This window comes from Somniosus microcephalus, chromosome 4, assembly GCF_052327205.1.
Source record: "Somniosus microcephalus isolate GS21.2 chromosome 4, FLI_Smic_1.0, whole genome shotgun sequence".
NCBI lineage: Eukaryota > Metazoa > Chordata > Chondrichthyes > Squaliformes > Somniosidae > Somniosus > Somniosus microcephalus.
The window spans coordinates 210,367,800-210,385,135 of NC_140990.1; the positions used below are offsets into that span (position 1 = coordinate 210,367,800).

General features: G+C 47.0%; 1 protein-coding gene across 1 annotated transcript in view; it reads right to left on the minus strand.

Moving 5' to 3' along the window:
- The window catches only part of LOC147120193 (voltage-gated delayed rectifier potassium channel KCNH8-like), a 569,368-nt gene that overhangs the window by 416,911 nt on the left and 135,121 nt on the right, over positions 1 to 17,336 (minus strand). Inside the window, exon 2 of the mRNA XM_085984214.1 lies at positions 368 to 601. Within this exon, the coding sequence (XP_085840340.1) occupies positions 368 to 497 (130 nt within the window). The 5' untranslated portion in view covers positions 498 to 601. The remainder of the gene's footprint in view (positions 1 to 367; positions 602 to 17,336) is intronic.

Here is a 17,336-nt window from a genome sequence, read left to right on the forward strand (position 1 = left end):
TTCCCAGTGCTGGGGACAGTACCCAAGGGTCCCTGGTTGTGGCCTCCTGCAGTTAGTGTTCCCTCCCACCCGCTGGCTCCACTCTCCATTTCGACAATATGTTAATTCAGTCCTGCCATCAAGATCAGCCGGGCCTCCATGTCCGCAGCCTTGCCGGGTTCTTCGGCCAATTTTGGCCTCCCCGCACCTTCCCTGGCTCCCCGTTATTATCAAGACCATTGTGTCATTGTGGAATGATATGTAGCACAGGTGCCAGATGGGTGGAGAAGGGGAAAGAGCAAAAAGGGGACTTGGAAGAAGAAATAAAGTATATTTTAAAATAAAAATAGTAAGCTTAATAAAAAAGAATTGAATTTGGTCTACTCACCGCTCTTCTTATAGAAGGTCAGTTCAGTCTTGAACTCGCGCTTCTCATCCAGCGCTTTCTGAATCTGGATTTTCATGGCTTCATTCGTTTCTACTCCATAGAGAAACTTACAAGCACAGCTCTTCTGCATGAGTTCAGCTCGGGCATAGCCAGTCAGTTCGCAGAATCCATCGGAGCAGTACACTATTGGATAGACGCTCAGTACCTGAGCATTTCCCAGAACAAAGTTGCTGTCTGTTGAATTGAAAAAAATATATATTGTTCTGTCTGTTTTTTCAAAATGTGACCCTCCCAATAATAAAAATATTTAAGGAAAACAACTCACAGAAATATTAATGGGAAAAATATCATAAATACAGAAGCATTGCTCTTAGACTTCACTTGTAAAATTATTGTACCCCATCTAGCATTCTCGCTATTATTACTAAAGGAGTCATACTGTTGGATAGCGGAATGTTGGTGGTTTCAGAACATTTAGCATCACAGATTAGACAGCGGGCAGGATTTTCATTGGGCCGTGGAGGCGGGATTGGAGGCGTGTGGTGGGTTAAAATCTCGAAATCGGGGGCACGAACCCATCCCGCCCCCAACCATCTCCATGCCAGTTTCAAAGGAGGCGGATACCCGACCTGTGCTGGGAGCCGCCTCCCCGAGGCGGGAAGGGGATTAGTGCCAATTAACAGGTAGTTAACAGGCAGTTTTTAGCTTAATCCCTATTTTTATCGCTGAAGTGTGGGATTCCCGACGGCTCAACAAGGTCAATCAAGTGAAAATCGCCATGTTAGCAAGGCGGACCGTCGGGCTGAAGGGCTTGGAGGGTTCGAGATGTCCGGTGTTCAGGTGAGTGATGGGTGCATGAGTGCAGAGGTAAGTGTGTTTGGTGTGTGTAGTGTTTAAAGAAGTTTACTTACCTTTATAGCCTTCCTTCCTTCAGGTCTCGGGAGTCCCTCATCTCACCGGCACAGAAAGCAGAATGGCCGCGAGCTGTCAAAAGTTGCAGCATTCAGCTTTCTGTTCTGGAGAGATCTCTAAATCAGCCTGAGAGGAAGGAATTAACTTAGTGTACAGATTGACAGTGTTTGACAGCTTCAAAGAGCTGTCAAACGCTGATATTTCATCTGTCAAAAGCTCTTGACAGATGAAATGTCAATCTGTGACGTCACCTGTTGCCGGGTGGCCCTTAATTGGCCTGCTGAGCCCACTGGGCGGGCTCAACAAGGTCAATCAAGTAAAAATCGCGTGGGTTGGCCACAACTCGATGGAGGCGGGACTATAACCCCGAATGTTGTAGTCCCGCCTCCTGTAACAAAATCCAGCCCAGCATGTCCATTACAAAACAGGCATTTAAAATAGATTCTTCTTGTTCAGGGTGATATGTAATGTCATATATAATGTAAGGAAACTTGGATTTTATGCAGGGGGTTGTGTTAAAAGGGAATCCAGGTTGATAGAGTAAGAAGGTAAATGGTACAATTCTCAGGCCTAGAAATTGAGTTTTGGCGCAGCCAGGGCTTTAGCGCCGGAAGTTAGTGCCGGAGCTAAGTCGCGCTGGTCGGGCCCAAAATTCAATAATTCTGCGCCCAAACGGCTGCCGGCGCTGCTGAGAGGTGTTTGCGCCTGAAAACTGGCGCTACGTGCTGAATATCGGCGCTATTCCGGCGCTGCGGCGCCCGCTGCGGTGCGGCAGGTTCGGGAAGTGCAGGCCTCCTCCTTCCCTTAAGGAGGAGCTGCCTGCACCCGGCCGCGGCCCGCGAAAATCGTTCTAAAAATGAGCCCGGCACCTCGGACAAGTGCCGGGCTTGCTTCTGTTCCGGGGGGGGGGCGGGGGGAAGTCCGGGGAGGGAGCTGCGGCCAGGCGGCCGGCGGGAAAGCGGCCGGCCGCCGCGGGGCCTTTAATGCGCCGGCGCAAAGTCAGGTAAGACTCTGTTGCCAGAGTCTTAGTTGCGGCTGCCACGGGCGAGGCGGCCGCAACTGAATTTCGGCGCTGGGGCCCGTCGCCATGGCAACCGGGACGCTGCGCACACCGATGACGTCATCGGTGCCGGCGCAGCGCTACCGGTCTAGCGCGGCGGAAGGGCCCCAGGCAATTTCGGCGCCGGCGCCAATTGCAGCGCTAGGCCCTCTAGCGCCGCAAAAGCGGCGCTAAGGCAACTCAATTTCTAGGCCTCAGTGTCCATTGCAGGTCACTAAACAGTGGGCAGTGAGATAAAACTGGAAATCTGCAGATAGTTCAGGAATTTAAAAGAACAATGGTGCAATAATATTGGGTGACTTTAAGTGCTGCAAGACAGACTGGAATAAAGGGAATGCATATGGTCAAAGTGGGGAATGCTTTTGGTAATGAATTTGGACTGATATAGTTTCGAGTCCAACAAAGAAAGAAGCATCACTTCAGTTAGTTCTGGGAAATGAAGTGGGACCATTAACTGATGAGAGGGGATCAATTGTGAAATAATTGAACTGGTAAAAGGCAAAGATCAGGAAAATGAAAGGGAGGCTGTCTCAAATCAACTGGCAGAAAAGTTAGCAAACAGGTCGACAGATCAGTAGCGAGAAATGATCAAGTATGAAAAGTGTATAAGGTGAAAAGCAGGTGCATCAAAGTACAGAGTTCTGTGGATTAATACTAAACTGAAACTTAAGAGAGGCATATAATAAAGCAATAGGCTTAAAATACTGAAGATAATCATGAGAAATATAAAACGTTTAGTAGAGACATAAAAAGGGAGATTAGAAGAGAATGTTAAAAACATTAGCAGGCAGCAAAGGATTTTATAAGCGTTTAAAAGGAAAAGTATAGTTAGAGAGAGTAGGACTACTCAGAGGTGAAGGTGAGAGTCTAGAATTGGAGGATGAAGATATGGCACAGATATTAAATAAATATTTTCATTGACTCTTGGAAATGATGGTATACATGAAAACGTAGGTGTATCGCTGGAGGATATGGAACAATCATTAGATAGCTGCCAGAAAGGAATTGGTTCTGAATAAATTAGCAGAACTCAAGGTGGGTAAACCACTGGGCCTTGATGACACCAGCCTTAGACAGTTGAAAGAAGTCAGAGCAGAGCTAGCAGAAGCTTGTGACCCTGACTAGCATACATCACATGTTTTATACAGATAGCACTTAGAGTTTTTGTATTAATGGAACAATGAGAAAAGCCAAAAAAACAGGAGACGAGATTACATTTAAAGAGCTTGTGCTTAAAATTGTGACCATTTTTGTTAGATTTTTTCCAGACCCCCTAAAGAGCTTTAGCCATGGCTCAGTGGTAGCACTCTCTCCTCTGAGCCAGGAGATTGTGGGTTCAAGTCCCACTCCAGAGATGAGCACAAAATCTAGGCACTGCTGCACTGTTGGAAGTGGCTTCTTTCAGATGAGACGTTAAATTGAGGCCCCATCAGGTGAACATAAAAGATCCCATAGCACTGTTCAATGACGTGCAGGGGAGTTCTCCCGGTGACCTGGCCTACATATATTCCTTAATCAACACCTAAAACAGATTATCTGGTCATTACCTCATTGCAGTTTGTGGGAGCTTGTTGTGTGCAAATTGGCTGCTGCATTTCCTACAATACAACAGTGGCTACACTTAAAAGTACTTCATTGCCTGTAAAGCTCTTTGGGCCATCCAGAGGTGGTGAAAGGTGCTACATAAATGCAAGTCTTTCTTTAATTGTGCAAGACTAAATGTAATTAGAGAGACAAAGCAACCACTGAGTGATGAGTTGGCGAGCCTGACCAGAAGATGTAAAAGGATTCTATAATAAACATCTTCACTAGGCTAATCTGCAGAGATCTCTTCTTTTAGGCATCAATAAACGAACAGAATGTTCAACTAAATATTCAAGACAGTTGAATACAAGTCAGAGGAGGTAGATCAAACTTTATAGTGCTCTCATCAGGTCACACCTTGAATACTGTGTGTAGTTCTGGTCACCAAGAAACAAGAGAGCAAATCAAGCACTGGAGGAGGGGCGCAGAGAACAGCCAGGAAGCTGAATCCTAGTCTCAAGGGGCTGAGTTAGGCCAAAAACTGGAGAAACTGGGACTTTTCAGCCTAAAATGGAAGCGACTGAAAGGTGATCTTAGAAATAGTAAATCTGGAATATTAAATTAAATTGCAGTATTCGAAGAAAGAGACACATTAAAAGGCAATTTTATGATATTTTTTCACAAGAGTACTCAACAATGTGAAACAGACTTCTTGATTGAGGAGTGGAGGTGAAAACCCTGCAATCACTGAAGAAACATGTGGATGCTACAACAGAGAATCATTAGAGTCTTTCTGGATGGATGAATTATGATGGGCCAAATGGCCTTCCTCATCTGTAATTACCATGTAATGTTGTGATAAGTAGTCATGCAATTGGAAACTGAGTGATCGAAAGGACAATAACTTTTTGAAGGTTTTTGACATTAATCTCAATACAGTGCATCATAACAAAGCAATTATTTTATTTCACTTAGCCTGCTGAGCATTGTCAGGACAGAAATTTCCAGTACGAGGAAAAACAATGTCACAACAACAACTTGCATTTATATAGCACATTTAACTTAGTAAAATGTCTCAAGGTGCTTTACAGGAACGCTAACAAGATTGACACTGAGCCACGTGAGATATTAGGACAGGTGACCAAAAGCTTGGTCAAAGAGGTATTTAAGGAGCATCTTAAAAGGTGAAAAGAGAGGTAGAGAGGCAGAGAGTTTAGAGAAGGGATTCCAGAGCTTAGGGCTTAGGCAGCTGAAGGCATGGCCGCCAATGGTGGAGTGATGAAAATCAGGGATGCTGAAGAGGCCAGAATTGGAGGAGTGCAGAGTTTTCAGAGGGTTGTAGGGCTGGAGGAGGTTACAGAGACAGTGAGGGGTGAGGCCATTTAGGGATTTAAAAACCAAGATGAGAGTTTTAAAATTGAGGCGTTGCTGGAACGGGAGCCAATGTAGGTCAGCGAGCATGGGGTGATGGGTGAACGGGACTTGGTGCGAGTTCGGACCGGGAGCCAATGTAGGTCAGCGAGCATGGGGTGATGGGTGAACGGGACTTGGTGCGAGTTCGGACCGGGAGCTAATGTAGGTCAGCGAGCATGGGGTGATGGGTGAACGGGACTTGGTGCAAGTTCGGACCGGGAGCCAATGTAGGTCAGCGAGCATGGGGTGATGGGTGAACGGGACTTGGTGCAAGTTCGGACCGGGAGCCAATGTAGGTCAGCGAGCATGGGGTGATGGGTGAACGGGACTTGGTGCGAGTTCGGACCGGGAGCCAATGTAGGTCAGCGAGCATGGGGTGATGGGTGAACGGGACTTGGTGCAAGTTCGGACCGGGAGCCAATGTAGGTCAGCGAGCATGGGGTGATGGGTGAACGGGACTTGGTGCAAGTTCGGACCGGGAGCCAATGTAGGTCAGCGAGCATGGGGTGATGGGTGAACGGGACTTGGTGCGAGTTCGGATCCGAGCAGCAGAGTTTTGGTTAACCTCAAGTTTATTGAAGATGGGAGGCCGGCAAGGAGTGTAATCATGCAACTTACCAATAATGACAAATGTATACATTCCTCAGCTTTAAATATGTACAATTTAGTAAAAGTGAACATACTCCATTTTAAAGATCCCCTGTTTTTAGTTATTTTATATTAAAATACCTTTGAATAATCACCTATATATTTGTAGTCAGCAGCCTGGAAGCATTTGTAGACAGGCCCAGTGATAGAAAGCAAAGGGACAAGTTCAGTACTGAATCTTCAAATAGAAGACCTTGCAACTAATTCACAAACAAACAAGTCTTGACCTGATTTGAACCCTTTGCTCTAGGAGGTACCTGTCCTTTTTCAGAAACCACACAGTGCAGTTAGTGGCACAATTTTAACAGTGATGAAATCATCCTATGCCACTATTAATAGTATTTCTGAATGTTAATAAAAACTAAATACATTCAAAACATTTCCACCCTCGTAAATATAATGGCCCGTAATTTCCGATAGGAGGCTTCCTGCGTGCTGATGCCTCCTATCGGAAAGAAATCTGCACCCTTACCTGAGAGCTCCCGAGGTCCGGACACTTCCGCTCCTGGGCCTCTCGACAGTCGAAATGCGCAGGGCCCACGTATCCCAGGGGCGCATGCGGTTTGCAAGCGTCCCTGGGATCATGTGGGCCAGGCTAGCCAATAGAAGGGAATCTCCCTTCATACTTTTGACAGATAGACCTGTCAAATATATGAATGGAGATCACCCCAAAAAACACAGTAAAACATTAAATAATTTTTTTTTAAACATCATGTTTTAAAAATGAGTTAAAATTACATTAAATTAAATATTTTAAATAAAAAATTTAATTTTTTGGAAAAAAATTAAGTTTTTTACGGGGTTAAAAATAAACTTATCTTTTTTAAAAGTATTTTTAAATGATAAATGAGTGAATTTTTTTTTTTTTTTTTAACTTTTTTTCAACTCTTTTGCTGGTAAAAGCAGGCCTTATGCCTGTTTTTACCAGGCGTAAGATTTCTAAGGGTTTTCAGTGGGCGAAGGTTCTGCAGAAAGTGGAACTCTTCACCTGCAGAGGCCCTTCTCCAGGGCAGGCAGAGGACCTGTCAGGAGGATTCTTGACATTGGAAATGTCGGTTTTCAGCACATGCGCTTTGCACCCGTAGGCATCGGAAAATATGGGCCAATAATGTCTGTTGCTGTATAAAAGTCACCAGCAACAGGTCGATGCAGTAGCTCAGACTTCAGGGGGTAGAAATTGGGTAGCGCCCTGAAAAAGTTCGCACCCCCGTGGCCGATTTTCCCAGATAGTGCCCAGAGAGGGAGGAGGGGTGCTACTGGAAGCATCCCGCGTCCTTCTTGGGGTGCTGCGAGCCAATATTGCGGCGCTACGTGCCACAGCACTGCAGGTCTTCCTCCTCTTATTAAAGGGGAGGAGCCTGGCATAGCGCGTCCCGGCACCCAGCTGGGCCACCAGGGATCGGGAGTGCCGACAAATGAGCCTGGCATTCAAGAGGAGTGCCGAGCCCACGGAGAGCAGCCGGCACCCCGCGGGGAGGCTTCACGGGGGCCGGGGACAACAACAAAAATGGCCACCCGTCACCTCCCCTTTAACTAGTGCCGCCCCGGCCGCAGGTAGACCTCCCTGACCCCAGCAGACATAACATCCGGCGGTAAGTCGGGGGGGGGCGCCACCCAATATTACAGCCAGGGAACAAGCGGGGCGCTGTGCACGGCGATGATGTCATCGCCGGCAGCGCAGCGCCGCATGCTGCTAACGGTTAGTGTCACTGCTAACCTCCCGCTGAATTTCGTGGGACGTGTTAGCGGCGCCGCGCCCAGGCGCTAGTTGATTTATAAATCAACCGAATTTAGCCCCCCTGCTGTTTCAGGAACTGAGGCTGCCAGAAAACTACAACTGCGGTAAAACCATTGATTTTAAGGTTCTGTTTCTTGTACTGTAAAAGATCTCCAACTGAGCCTTATTTTTGTCCCGAGAGATACTTTTGAGATTGGAGGGGTGATTTTCACCATCACCACTTGGGTAAACTGGTGGAGTGCACCACCTCTCCCCCCTCGTATAACCCACCCAATTTTCCTTTCCGTTGATTTCACTGTAGATCGGGCTTGTTCTACAATGGGTGGGCAATCCGCTCCACCAGTTTACTGCCCAAATGGTGAAGGTGCAAATTAGCCTCAGGGAGGTTTGTTTTGATTTAACAAGTGCTGCACAAAATATTTTGTGTCTGTTCCATACAATGGAATTCAGCAAGGACTCGTTGGAGCTGACTTTCATCTACTCGTATCATTCAGTCCTGAATGGTTAAGAACTTGTGCAGATCCAACCAGAATGACTAATGTACTAAAAGCGTGCAATTGTCCAGGATCAGTTCAGTTGCATAATTACTCCCAGTTCCCAGTGCAGATTTGGAAGTGTGCAGCCCCAGGTGTTTTGGGCCATTAAAGGGAAGTGGCAGAATAGGGAGACAAAAATCTAAATAGCCATTAGAAAACAAAAGGCATTTCAACACATTGGCAGCCTCGCCAAGGCTAAAAGGAGAAGGGACTAAGAAATGACAAGCAAAAATAAAGGAAAAGAAAATCCATATGAGCCTTCAACCAAGTGATAGAGTAGCCCAGGACCAGACCCCGCTGTTTGGTTAATGAAGTGGAAGTGGTACTGCATGAGGTTCTTGTAAGGATTTGACACAACACGGCACCTTCCCCATTGGTCAGTATTGCAGTGTGTCTTGAAGGAGGTTGGGGGGCAGGTTTGGGACCAGAGCTAACCATTACTGTCACTGGATGAGCCAACCTTGTGCTGCAATGATAGTTCTAGGTGACCTTACAGCAGATGGCATCTGGCTATCTGCCGACTTGTAACCTGTCAGCCATGGCTCAGTTGGTATAACTCTTGCCTCTGAGTCAGAAGGTTGTGGGTTCATAGTCCCACTCCAGAGACTTGAGCACATAAAGCTAGGCTGACACTCCCAGTGCAGTACTGAGGGAGTGCTGCACTGTCGGAGGTGTCATCTTTTGGATGAGATGTTAAACCGAGGCCCCGTCTGCTCCCTCAGGTGAACATAAAAGATCCCATGGCACTATTTTGAAGACAAGCAGGGGAGTTATCCCCGGTGTCCTGGCCAATATTTATCCCTCAACCAACATAACAAAATCAGATTATCTGGTCATTATCACATTGTTGTTTGTGGGAGCTTGCTGTGCGCAAATTGGCTGCCATGTTTCCCACATTACAACAGTGACTCCACTTAAAAAGTACTTCATTGGCTGTAAAGCACTTTGAAACATTCGGTGGTCATGAGAGGCGCTATATAAATGCAAGTCTTTGTTTTTTCTTTATAGTTATCCCCAGTGTCCTGGCTGTAGTGTATGTGCCTTTAAGACAGAACTACTTTTACAGCTCCTGTATACTGTAGTACCGGCAGTGACCACACCTGTATATAAGCCTTGCGCATGCCTCTGTACCCCCAGTCTTGAGACTACCCTCCTCCAGTAAAAAGCTGTTTATTGTTAAGTTACAGCATCCATGTGGTTATTGAAAAACAGCCTACTCTCAGAATCACGGATCTAACAGTGGCGACGAGTGTCGATTCGAATCTACCTGCAACTCTGCATTTCCCTTGGAGGATTCGCTCCTGGAGGGCGGTGTAACAAAAAAAAAAGTCGAGGCCCGGAACACGGGCGTCGACCACGAGCAACCGCCCAGTCGTCCGGCAGAGAGTGAACATCGCAGGGGAGGCTGTGGAGAGCCGGGCTTGGTTCCCCAGCCACGACGATCAGCAAGAGACTGACGACAGGTCCAGCGCAGACCCTTCCCGGACAGTGGCGGCGGGAGCCGACCGACGACGGAGAGAAAGCCGAGCAGCATCGACGTGGTAAGACAGAGGGTGAAGCGCACAGGGCGCAGCCGGGGATTGAAAACCGAGCGGCATCGAGAAAAAAAACAAACAAACCGGAGAGAGAGAGGGTAAAGCAACAGCTGGGTTCAGGACCGAGCGGCGTCGGGAAAAAAAAAAAGAATGCGCAGAGCACAGCCAGGGCTCAAGGGCTGAACAGTGTCCGCGGGGAGAAGAAGGGAGAGCGCGGGAGACGCCATTGAGCCGCGGAGAAGAAGGAAGAGCGCAGGAGACGCCATTATTAGAAGCCGCAGCGGAGAAGAAGGGCGAGCGCGGGAACGAAGGAAAGCGCGGGAGATGCCATTTTGTGCCAGCGGAGAAGAAGGGGAAGCACGGGAGACGCCATTTTTGACAGTTAAATCACACCCAGGGATGCCGAAGAGTGGCAGTATCTCTACGTTCGACAATGAAGTCGAAGATTGGGCGACATATGTGGAACGTATTGAGGTGCACTGCAGGGTGAATGAAGTGCCAGATGCTAGTAAAGCACTGGTTTTGTTAAATTCCATGGGTGCAAAAACTTATGGGTTACTGCGAAATCTAATAACCCCAGAGAAGCCGGTGAACAAGAATTTCGAAAGCATAGTAGAAATCCTACAGGACCACTTAAACCCCACACCGCTGCTGATAGCAGAACGATTTAAGTTCCATAAAAGGAACCAACACAAAGACAAAAGCAATGCTGAGTACCTAACGGAACTGCGCAAGCTATGGAAACACTGCCAGTTTGGAGCGGGACTAGCAGATACGTTAAGGGACAAGTTTGTGTGTGGGCTACAAAGTGAAGGAACCCAGAAATGGCTTCTATCAGAAAAGGATCTTACGCTGGACAAGGCTTTCAGTATGGCAGTATCACACGAAGCAGCCGCAAGGGGAGCTGCAGAGATACAACGGAGACCGCAAGAATATGGCACTAATGAAATGTCGTATGGAACAGGAAGTGCAATTGCTGCGGCAGAACAACACATGACCAGAAGGATTGTTGGTTCATGGACCAAGTGTGCAGACAGTGTGGAAAAGCAGGACACATAGCAAGAATCTGCAGGTCTGGGAAGAAAACCAACAGTAAGAAATCTCCACAGGAGAAGTACAAAAAGGTACACCAGGTGATGGACAGTGGTTCAGACGAACAGAAAAGTGACACAGACTCCGGAAGCAAGGAGCTGGGTTGTCTGAAACTACATAAGGTAACCAAAATGGAGGATCACCAGACTATCTGGGTTACACTCAAGATAGACGGAGTCCAAGTGAAAATGGAATTGGACACAGGGTCAGCCCTAACAGTCATAAACCAAAGGGACAACAAGCAGCTATTTTCAAATATACCCTTGAAAGCTACAGAGATTGTCTTGAAGACGTATACGGGGCAAAAAGTCTACCCCCAAAGGAAAAATAAGGGTGAAAGTGACATATAAAGGCCAGGAAATACCTAATATGGATATATATGTATTGCTAGATGGAGGACCACCACTGCTAGGACGTGAATGGATCCGGAAGATACAATTAGATTGGCATTCCATACAGGCACTGAAGGTTGAGGCCAAAAAGGATGACGACGTCACACCTGGACGACTGTCAAAAATGCTAACTGACGCAAAAGAAGTGTTCCAGGAGGGACTAGGAACACTAAAAGGCATAACAGCAAAGATTAAAATAGAGGAAAATGCAAGCCCAAAGTTTCTTAAGGCCAGACCAGTGCCTTATGCGATCAGACCAGCTGTCGAAGCAGAGCTGGAAGGGTTGGAACGTTCAGGAGTACTGTCTAAAGTGGACTGGAGCGAGTGGGCTACACCCATCGTTCCTGTAATGAAGAGGTCGTTGAGTAATACGCCTGGGGAACCAAAGAAGGTCCGCATCTGTGGGGATTTTAAGGTGACAGTGAACCCAGTCCTTCACACGGTACAATATCCGCTTCCACGAATTGAGGATATTTTCGCCTCGCTATCTGGAGGTAAACGCTTCACCAAAATTGATCTAGCCCAGGCGTACTTGCAAATGGAGGTGGAAGAAGCTTCGATACAATACCTTACGATTAACACTCATAAAGGTCTCTATCAATGCAACCGGCTGGTGTTCGGGGTAGCCTCGGCTCCAGCTATCTGGCAAAGGGCAATGGATCAAGTCCTGCAAGGGATTCCAGGGACCCAGTGTTATTTGGACGACATCTTGGTCACGGGCGAAAATGACAGTGATCACCTCGCCAACTTGGAGAAGGTGCTCACCAGATTAAAGGAGTATGGGCTACGAGCTAATCGCCACAAGTGCGAGTTTTCCAGAAACAGATTTCGTATTGTGGCCACGTCATCGATGAAGAGGGGTTACATAAGTCCCCTGAAAAGATTGAGGCAGTAGTCAAGGCTCCAGCACCGGAAAATGTGTCACAACTGAGGTCGTTCCTCGGGCTGGTAAACTACTACCACAAGTTCTTACCAAATTAGTCCACGGTATTACACCCACTGAACACCCTACTGCAAACAGGGGTACCATGGAAGTGGGATGACGAACGTAGACGAGCTTTCCAGAAGTGTAAAGAATTGATCACATCAAAAGAGGTGTTGGCCCATTTCAACCCAGCACTACCAATTCGTTTGGCATGTGATGCATCACCCTATGATATTGGAGCGGTGCTGTTGCACAAATTCCCAGACGGGTTGGAGAGGCCAGTAGCCTTTGCGTCTCGGTCACTAACCTCAGCCAGCGCAACTACGCCCAGATTGACAGGGAGGCCCTCAGCCTAGTATGGGGAGTAAAAACATTCAACCACTATCTGCATGGGCAGAAGTTCACCTTGCTGACTGACCACCAACCACTTGTCTCCATCTTGAATCCTAAGAAGGGCGTTCCGGTGATGACTGCACAACGGTTACAAAGATGGTCCCTGTTTCTAGGGGCTAATCAATATGAAATAGAATATAAAGGCACGAAACAGCATGGGAACGCTGATGGGCTATCGCGCCTGCCACTGCCTACTGTGGAGGAAGCACCAGCAGTGGGCCCTATCGAGATATTTTATTCGTCAATAATTGAACGATTGCCAGTAACGAACGCAGATATAGAGAAGGAGACCCGCAATGATCCGACACTGTCTCGGGTATATGATTTGACGGTGAGGGGATGGCCAACACATGGCGACTCACTGTTGCCAGCATTCTCATCCAGAAGAGAACAGCTGTCAGTATGTCAGGGGACAGTGATGTGTGGATCCAGAGTGGTGATTCCACCCAAGTTAAGGGAGAGAGTGCTAAAGGAGCTACATGAAGGTCATCTGGGGGGAGTGAAAATGAAAAGCCTTGCTAGGGCTTATGTGTGGTGGCCGGGAATCGATCAACAAATCGAAGACCTAACTAAGAGCTGCTTAGGATGCCAGAAGGTCCAAAATGGACCACCACATGCCCCTCTACACCCATGGGAGTGGCCCTCCTCTCCATGGCAACGGGTGCATATTGATTTCGCTGGTCCATTCATGGACTCAATGTTCTTAATAGCAGTGGATGCTCATTCGAAGTGGCCTGAGGTGATAAAAATGTCCTCAACCACTACAGAGAAAACGATTGCAGTCCTACGGACCATATTTGCCAGAAACGGTTTGCTCTAATAATGGACCACAGATTGTGTCCGAAGAGTTTCAAAAATTTATGAGAAGGAATGGGGTAAGGCATTACGCATCCGCCCCGTATCATCCAGCCACAAATGGATTGGCTGAGAGGTTCGTACAAACCTTTAAGAAGGCGGTAAAGGCCATGTGCGCCGATGAAATTCCACTGCAGCATAAGATGGACAATTTCTTATTAGCCTACCGAAACGCAACACATGCAGTTACCAACCAGACCCCGGCCATGATGTTCTTTAACCAAAGGTTGAGATCTCGTCTGGACTTGCTCAGACCAAATGTGCGAAGAAATGTTGAGGACAAACAATTCCAGCACATCAATGAGAAGCCGACAAGGAGCTTCAATGTAGGACAACCAGTCTTGGCCCGTGACTATCGAACAGAGAAATGGCAGGGCCATTAATGTACACAGTGGACGTCAGGGAGAACATTGTGAGATGCCACGTCGATCAGATCTTAGCATCACAGGAACGCGTCAACCCCATGTCTCGAGTACTTGGGGATGAACCCGACATACCGGTAGCATCTACCTCAGAACCAGTAGCAGTGGAACCCGATGAACTACCCGATGAAAAGGGGTCAGAATCGCCTCTGCACCAAGAACAAGAACCTCAGGAAAGGTGCTATCCCGAAAGGGTCAGGAAGCCGCCCCAAAGACTGAATCTATAAATGAACTATTGTTGTTTAATGTACATGTTAAAGTGTTAATTGTTATTTGAATATTAGGGGTACTACTAATCTAAAAGGGGAGGAATTGTAGTGTATGTGCCTTTAAGACAGAACTACTTTTACAGCTCCTGTATACTGTAGTACCGGCAGTGACCACACCTGTATCTAAGCCTTGCGCATGCCTCTGTACCCCCAGTCTTGAGACTACCCTCCTCCAGTGAATACCTGTTTATTGTTAAGTTACAGCATCCATGTGGTTATTGAAAAACAGCATACTCTCAGAATCACGGATCTAACACTGGCCAATATTTATCCCTCAATCAACATCTGTAGGGGGTTTCTCTTGCTTGCTCTGGTCTCCTGCCAGGCTTCTTGCAATAATTACCTGTGAGTGGTTCGACCCACTCGCCCCTACGGTTCTAGACCTTGGACTTAGGTGCAGGGAGCTGTAGTGCAGAAAAACTCAGTAGACCAGGTCGAATAGCACGAAATGGATGCCTTTATTGAACAGTTTGCAACATTATAAAATACATGTCATATGCACAGTGTAGTGGCGCTTCTTAGTTTCCAAACAGGCAGGCCACTGGGCTGTGGGGCCTTTAACAACGAGTAGACGCGTGTCGAAATAAAACGTTCCCAAACGTAGCTTTGTCTTTTAAACTGTTTACTATAACACTTAACAAACGGAATTACAAAGCAAACACGTATAAACGAACACGGTCAAAAACTGTACTGCTCCAAACCTCACAGCTTCTGCCTCTTTCACCACGTGCAGTTTAAAACTGTAAGATGGCTGCACCCATGTGTGGCTTAGGGACTGTTCCATTGTGGCAAGAATGAAGGGGGTGTCGGACTATACTACTGGAGCAAGAAAATAGGGGGTTTCTTAATACAATAAGTCGTTCAGGTAAATTAACTGTATTATGCCATTTAGACACTATTTTAAAGTATTTTCTTAAGCTTTTATGGCTCTTACACACAGATTAAAGCAACTACAAGCATGCACACATCTATAAACTTAACTCTATAGAAATGGGGAACACACGGCACATCGTGAAAGGGGTAACACATTACAATTACCCTTAACCCCCTCCCCTATAACCTAACTAAGTTTCGATTTGAGGGACTCGGGATCATGCTCACCACTTTAAGAATTGCGAAAAAGGCTTTGCAGCCTTTCGACACAGCTTTCCGCCATCACGTGGGTTTGGAAGCTTCTGGCGCAGCTTGTTTTCCTCTTGGTTCTCCTGCGATGAGCACTCGCCGATGTGATGTTGAAGAACTGGGGTACCGGGCCCTGAGTGTCTTCTTCTCCGGCCTGGGTCGTCGATGATCTCCCGATGGTCTTCCCCGGGGTGGGACGCTGGTTCCGAAATTACTCTTTATACAGTCAGAATTGTCCTTCTGATTTCTCCAACGGTGGAGGAGAACTGGAGTACCTGGGCCCTGAGTGTCTTCTTCTCCGGCCTGGGTCGTCGATGATCTCCCGACAAAAGTACCCGGGCCTCCCTCGTCATCTTCCCGTCGTGGCTGGGCCTTGCCTGGCCGAGCTGGCTTCCAAGCCAAACTCTTCTCGTCGTCCTCTCGTCGTGGCCGGGCCTTGCCTGGCTGAACACCGAACACGTTCCGAACCGAAGTTGCTCCGAAGGTCCGAACCGAAGTGCTGCTTAGTTCCGATGGAGTCTGTCCCAAAGCGTACCGATGGAGAACTCACTCATGGACTTTACTCAATCCACAGTTATACTTTTTGGGACATTCTTATCACCCGCCAAGTCATCGTCCTGTCTTTGTAATAATTTTGGCGGGCAGAACTCTCTGCAGGGGTGTTTTGTCTTCATAACGGGAGTCGGTGATAGCTGAACTGGCCTTCCTGGGCCGATAATGTCTTTGCTTTGTTACCGTAACTTGGTTTGTATATTGATTGGTCTGGAGATTGCCCTGGATGGCTGTTAAACGGCTTCTCTTTGTACAGTGTAATGGGCTAAAGCGTTCGTTCAATTGTCCGCCCATTTCTTGATGGGTCTCATCCTGCCACCCAAATCTGTCCTGTACTTATAATCTAATCAATATGTATACTCAGTTCCATGAGTTTCGGCTTCCCGAAACTGGTTTTCGCGGGCTTTTAATGTCCTCAATCCACAAGCCTGTCTGGCTTGCAGTAACAGAAATTCAAAAGGTCCCAGAAGCTGGTCACGAGGTCTGGCGGCCATTTTGTGTGCTCTTTTATCAAAGGTTTCTCTGTAAAAGCTTCTTTTGGTCAATAAAGCTGTGTTATTAACCCTACTTTCCTATGTGATTATTTAATGAAAATTTTGCAAATCTTACACATCACTAAAACGAATTCTCTGGTCATTATCACATTGCCAAAGCTGTTTGTAGGAGCTTGCTGTGAGCAAACTGGCTGCCGCATTTCCTACATTACAACAGACTACACTTCAAAAGTAGTTAATTGACTGTAAAGTGCTTTGGGATGTTCTGTGGTCATGAAAGGCACTATATAAATACAAATCTTTCTTTCTGTGAAGACAGTGCCACATGGCCATCAGTAAGTAGGTATGCCTGGGATGTTTCTCACTCTGGCATACCTTTTTTTATGCAGTACCATGTAAAGTACAGCATACTGTGATTGGCATGCTTAGGAAGGTCCATCCAGCATTCAGGACTTCACATAGGACTGGAATTTGCAGTCAGCGGTGAAGGGACTTTTTAAGTAGTGGTATTCCATCATAAAAGGTAGAGTTTTCATCCTCACATGTGATTTCAACAGAGTGCTGGCTCTGGAGAGTTCCACAGCATGTCCTGTGGCAGAGCAGTGAATAACTAACCTCAGTTTCAGAATTTCTGCATTTTTCTGTGCATGCACTAAATCTGAAGTTGCGGTCAGTTTCAGAGGGGTAATGATGGTGAACACCGACAGTTTCATCGTCATTACCGCCGCAAAATCTGGACCATAGTGTCTTTATGCCATTGGGTCTGCTGCCACTGTTTCCCTAGTAGATTGGGCCTATACGCTCTGGAATTTAGAAGAATGAGAGGTGATCTCATTGAAACATATAAGATCCTGAGGAAGATTGACAGGGCAGATGCAGAGAGGTTGTTTCCCCTGGCTGGAGAGTCTAGAACTAGCGGGCATAGTCTCAGGATAAGGGGTCGGCCATTTAAGACTGAGCTAAAGAGGAATTTCTTCACTCGGTGGGTTGTGAATCTTTGGAATTCTCCACCCCAAAGGGCTGTGGATGCGGAGTCGTTGAGTATAATCAAGGCTGAGATAGATAGATTTTTGGACTCTAGGGGAAT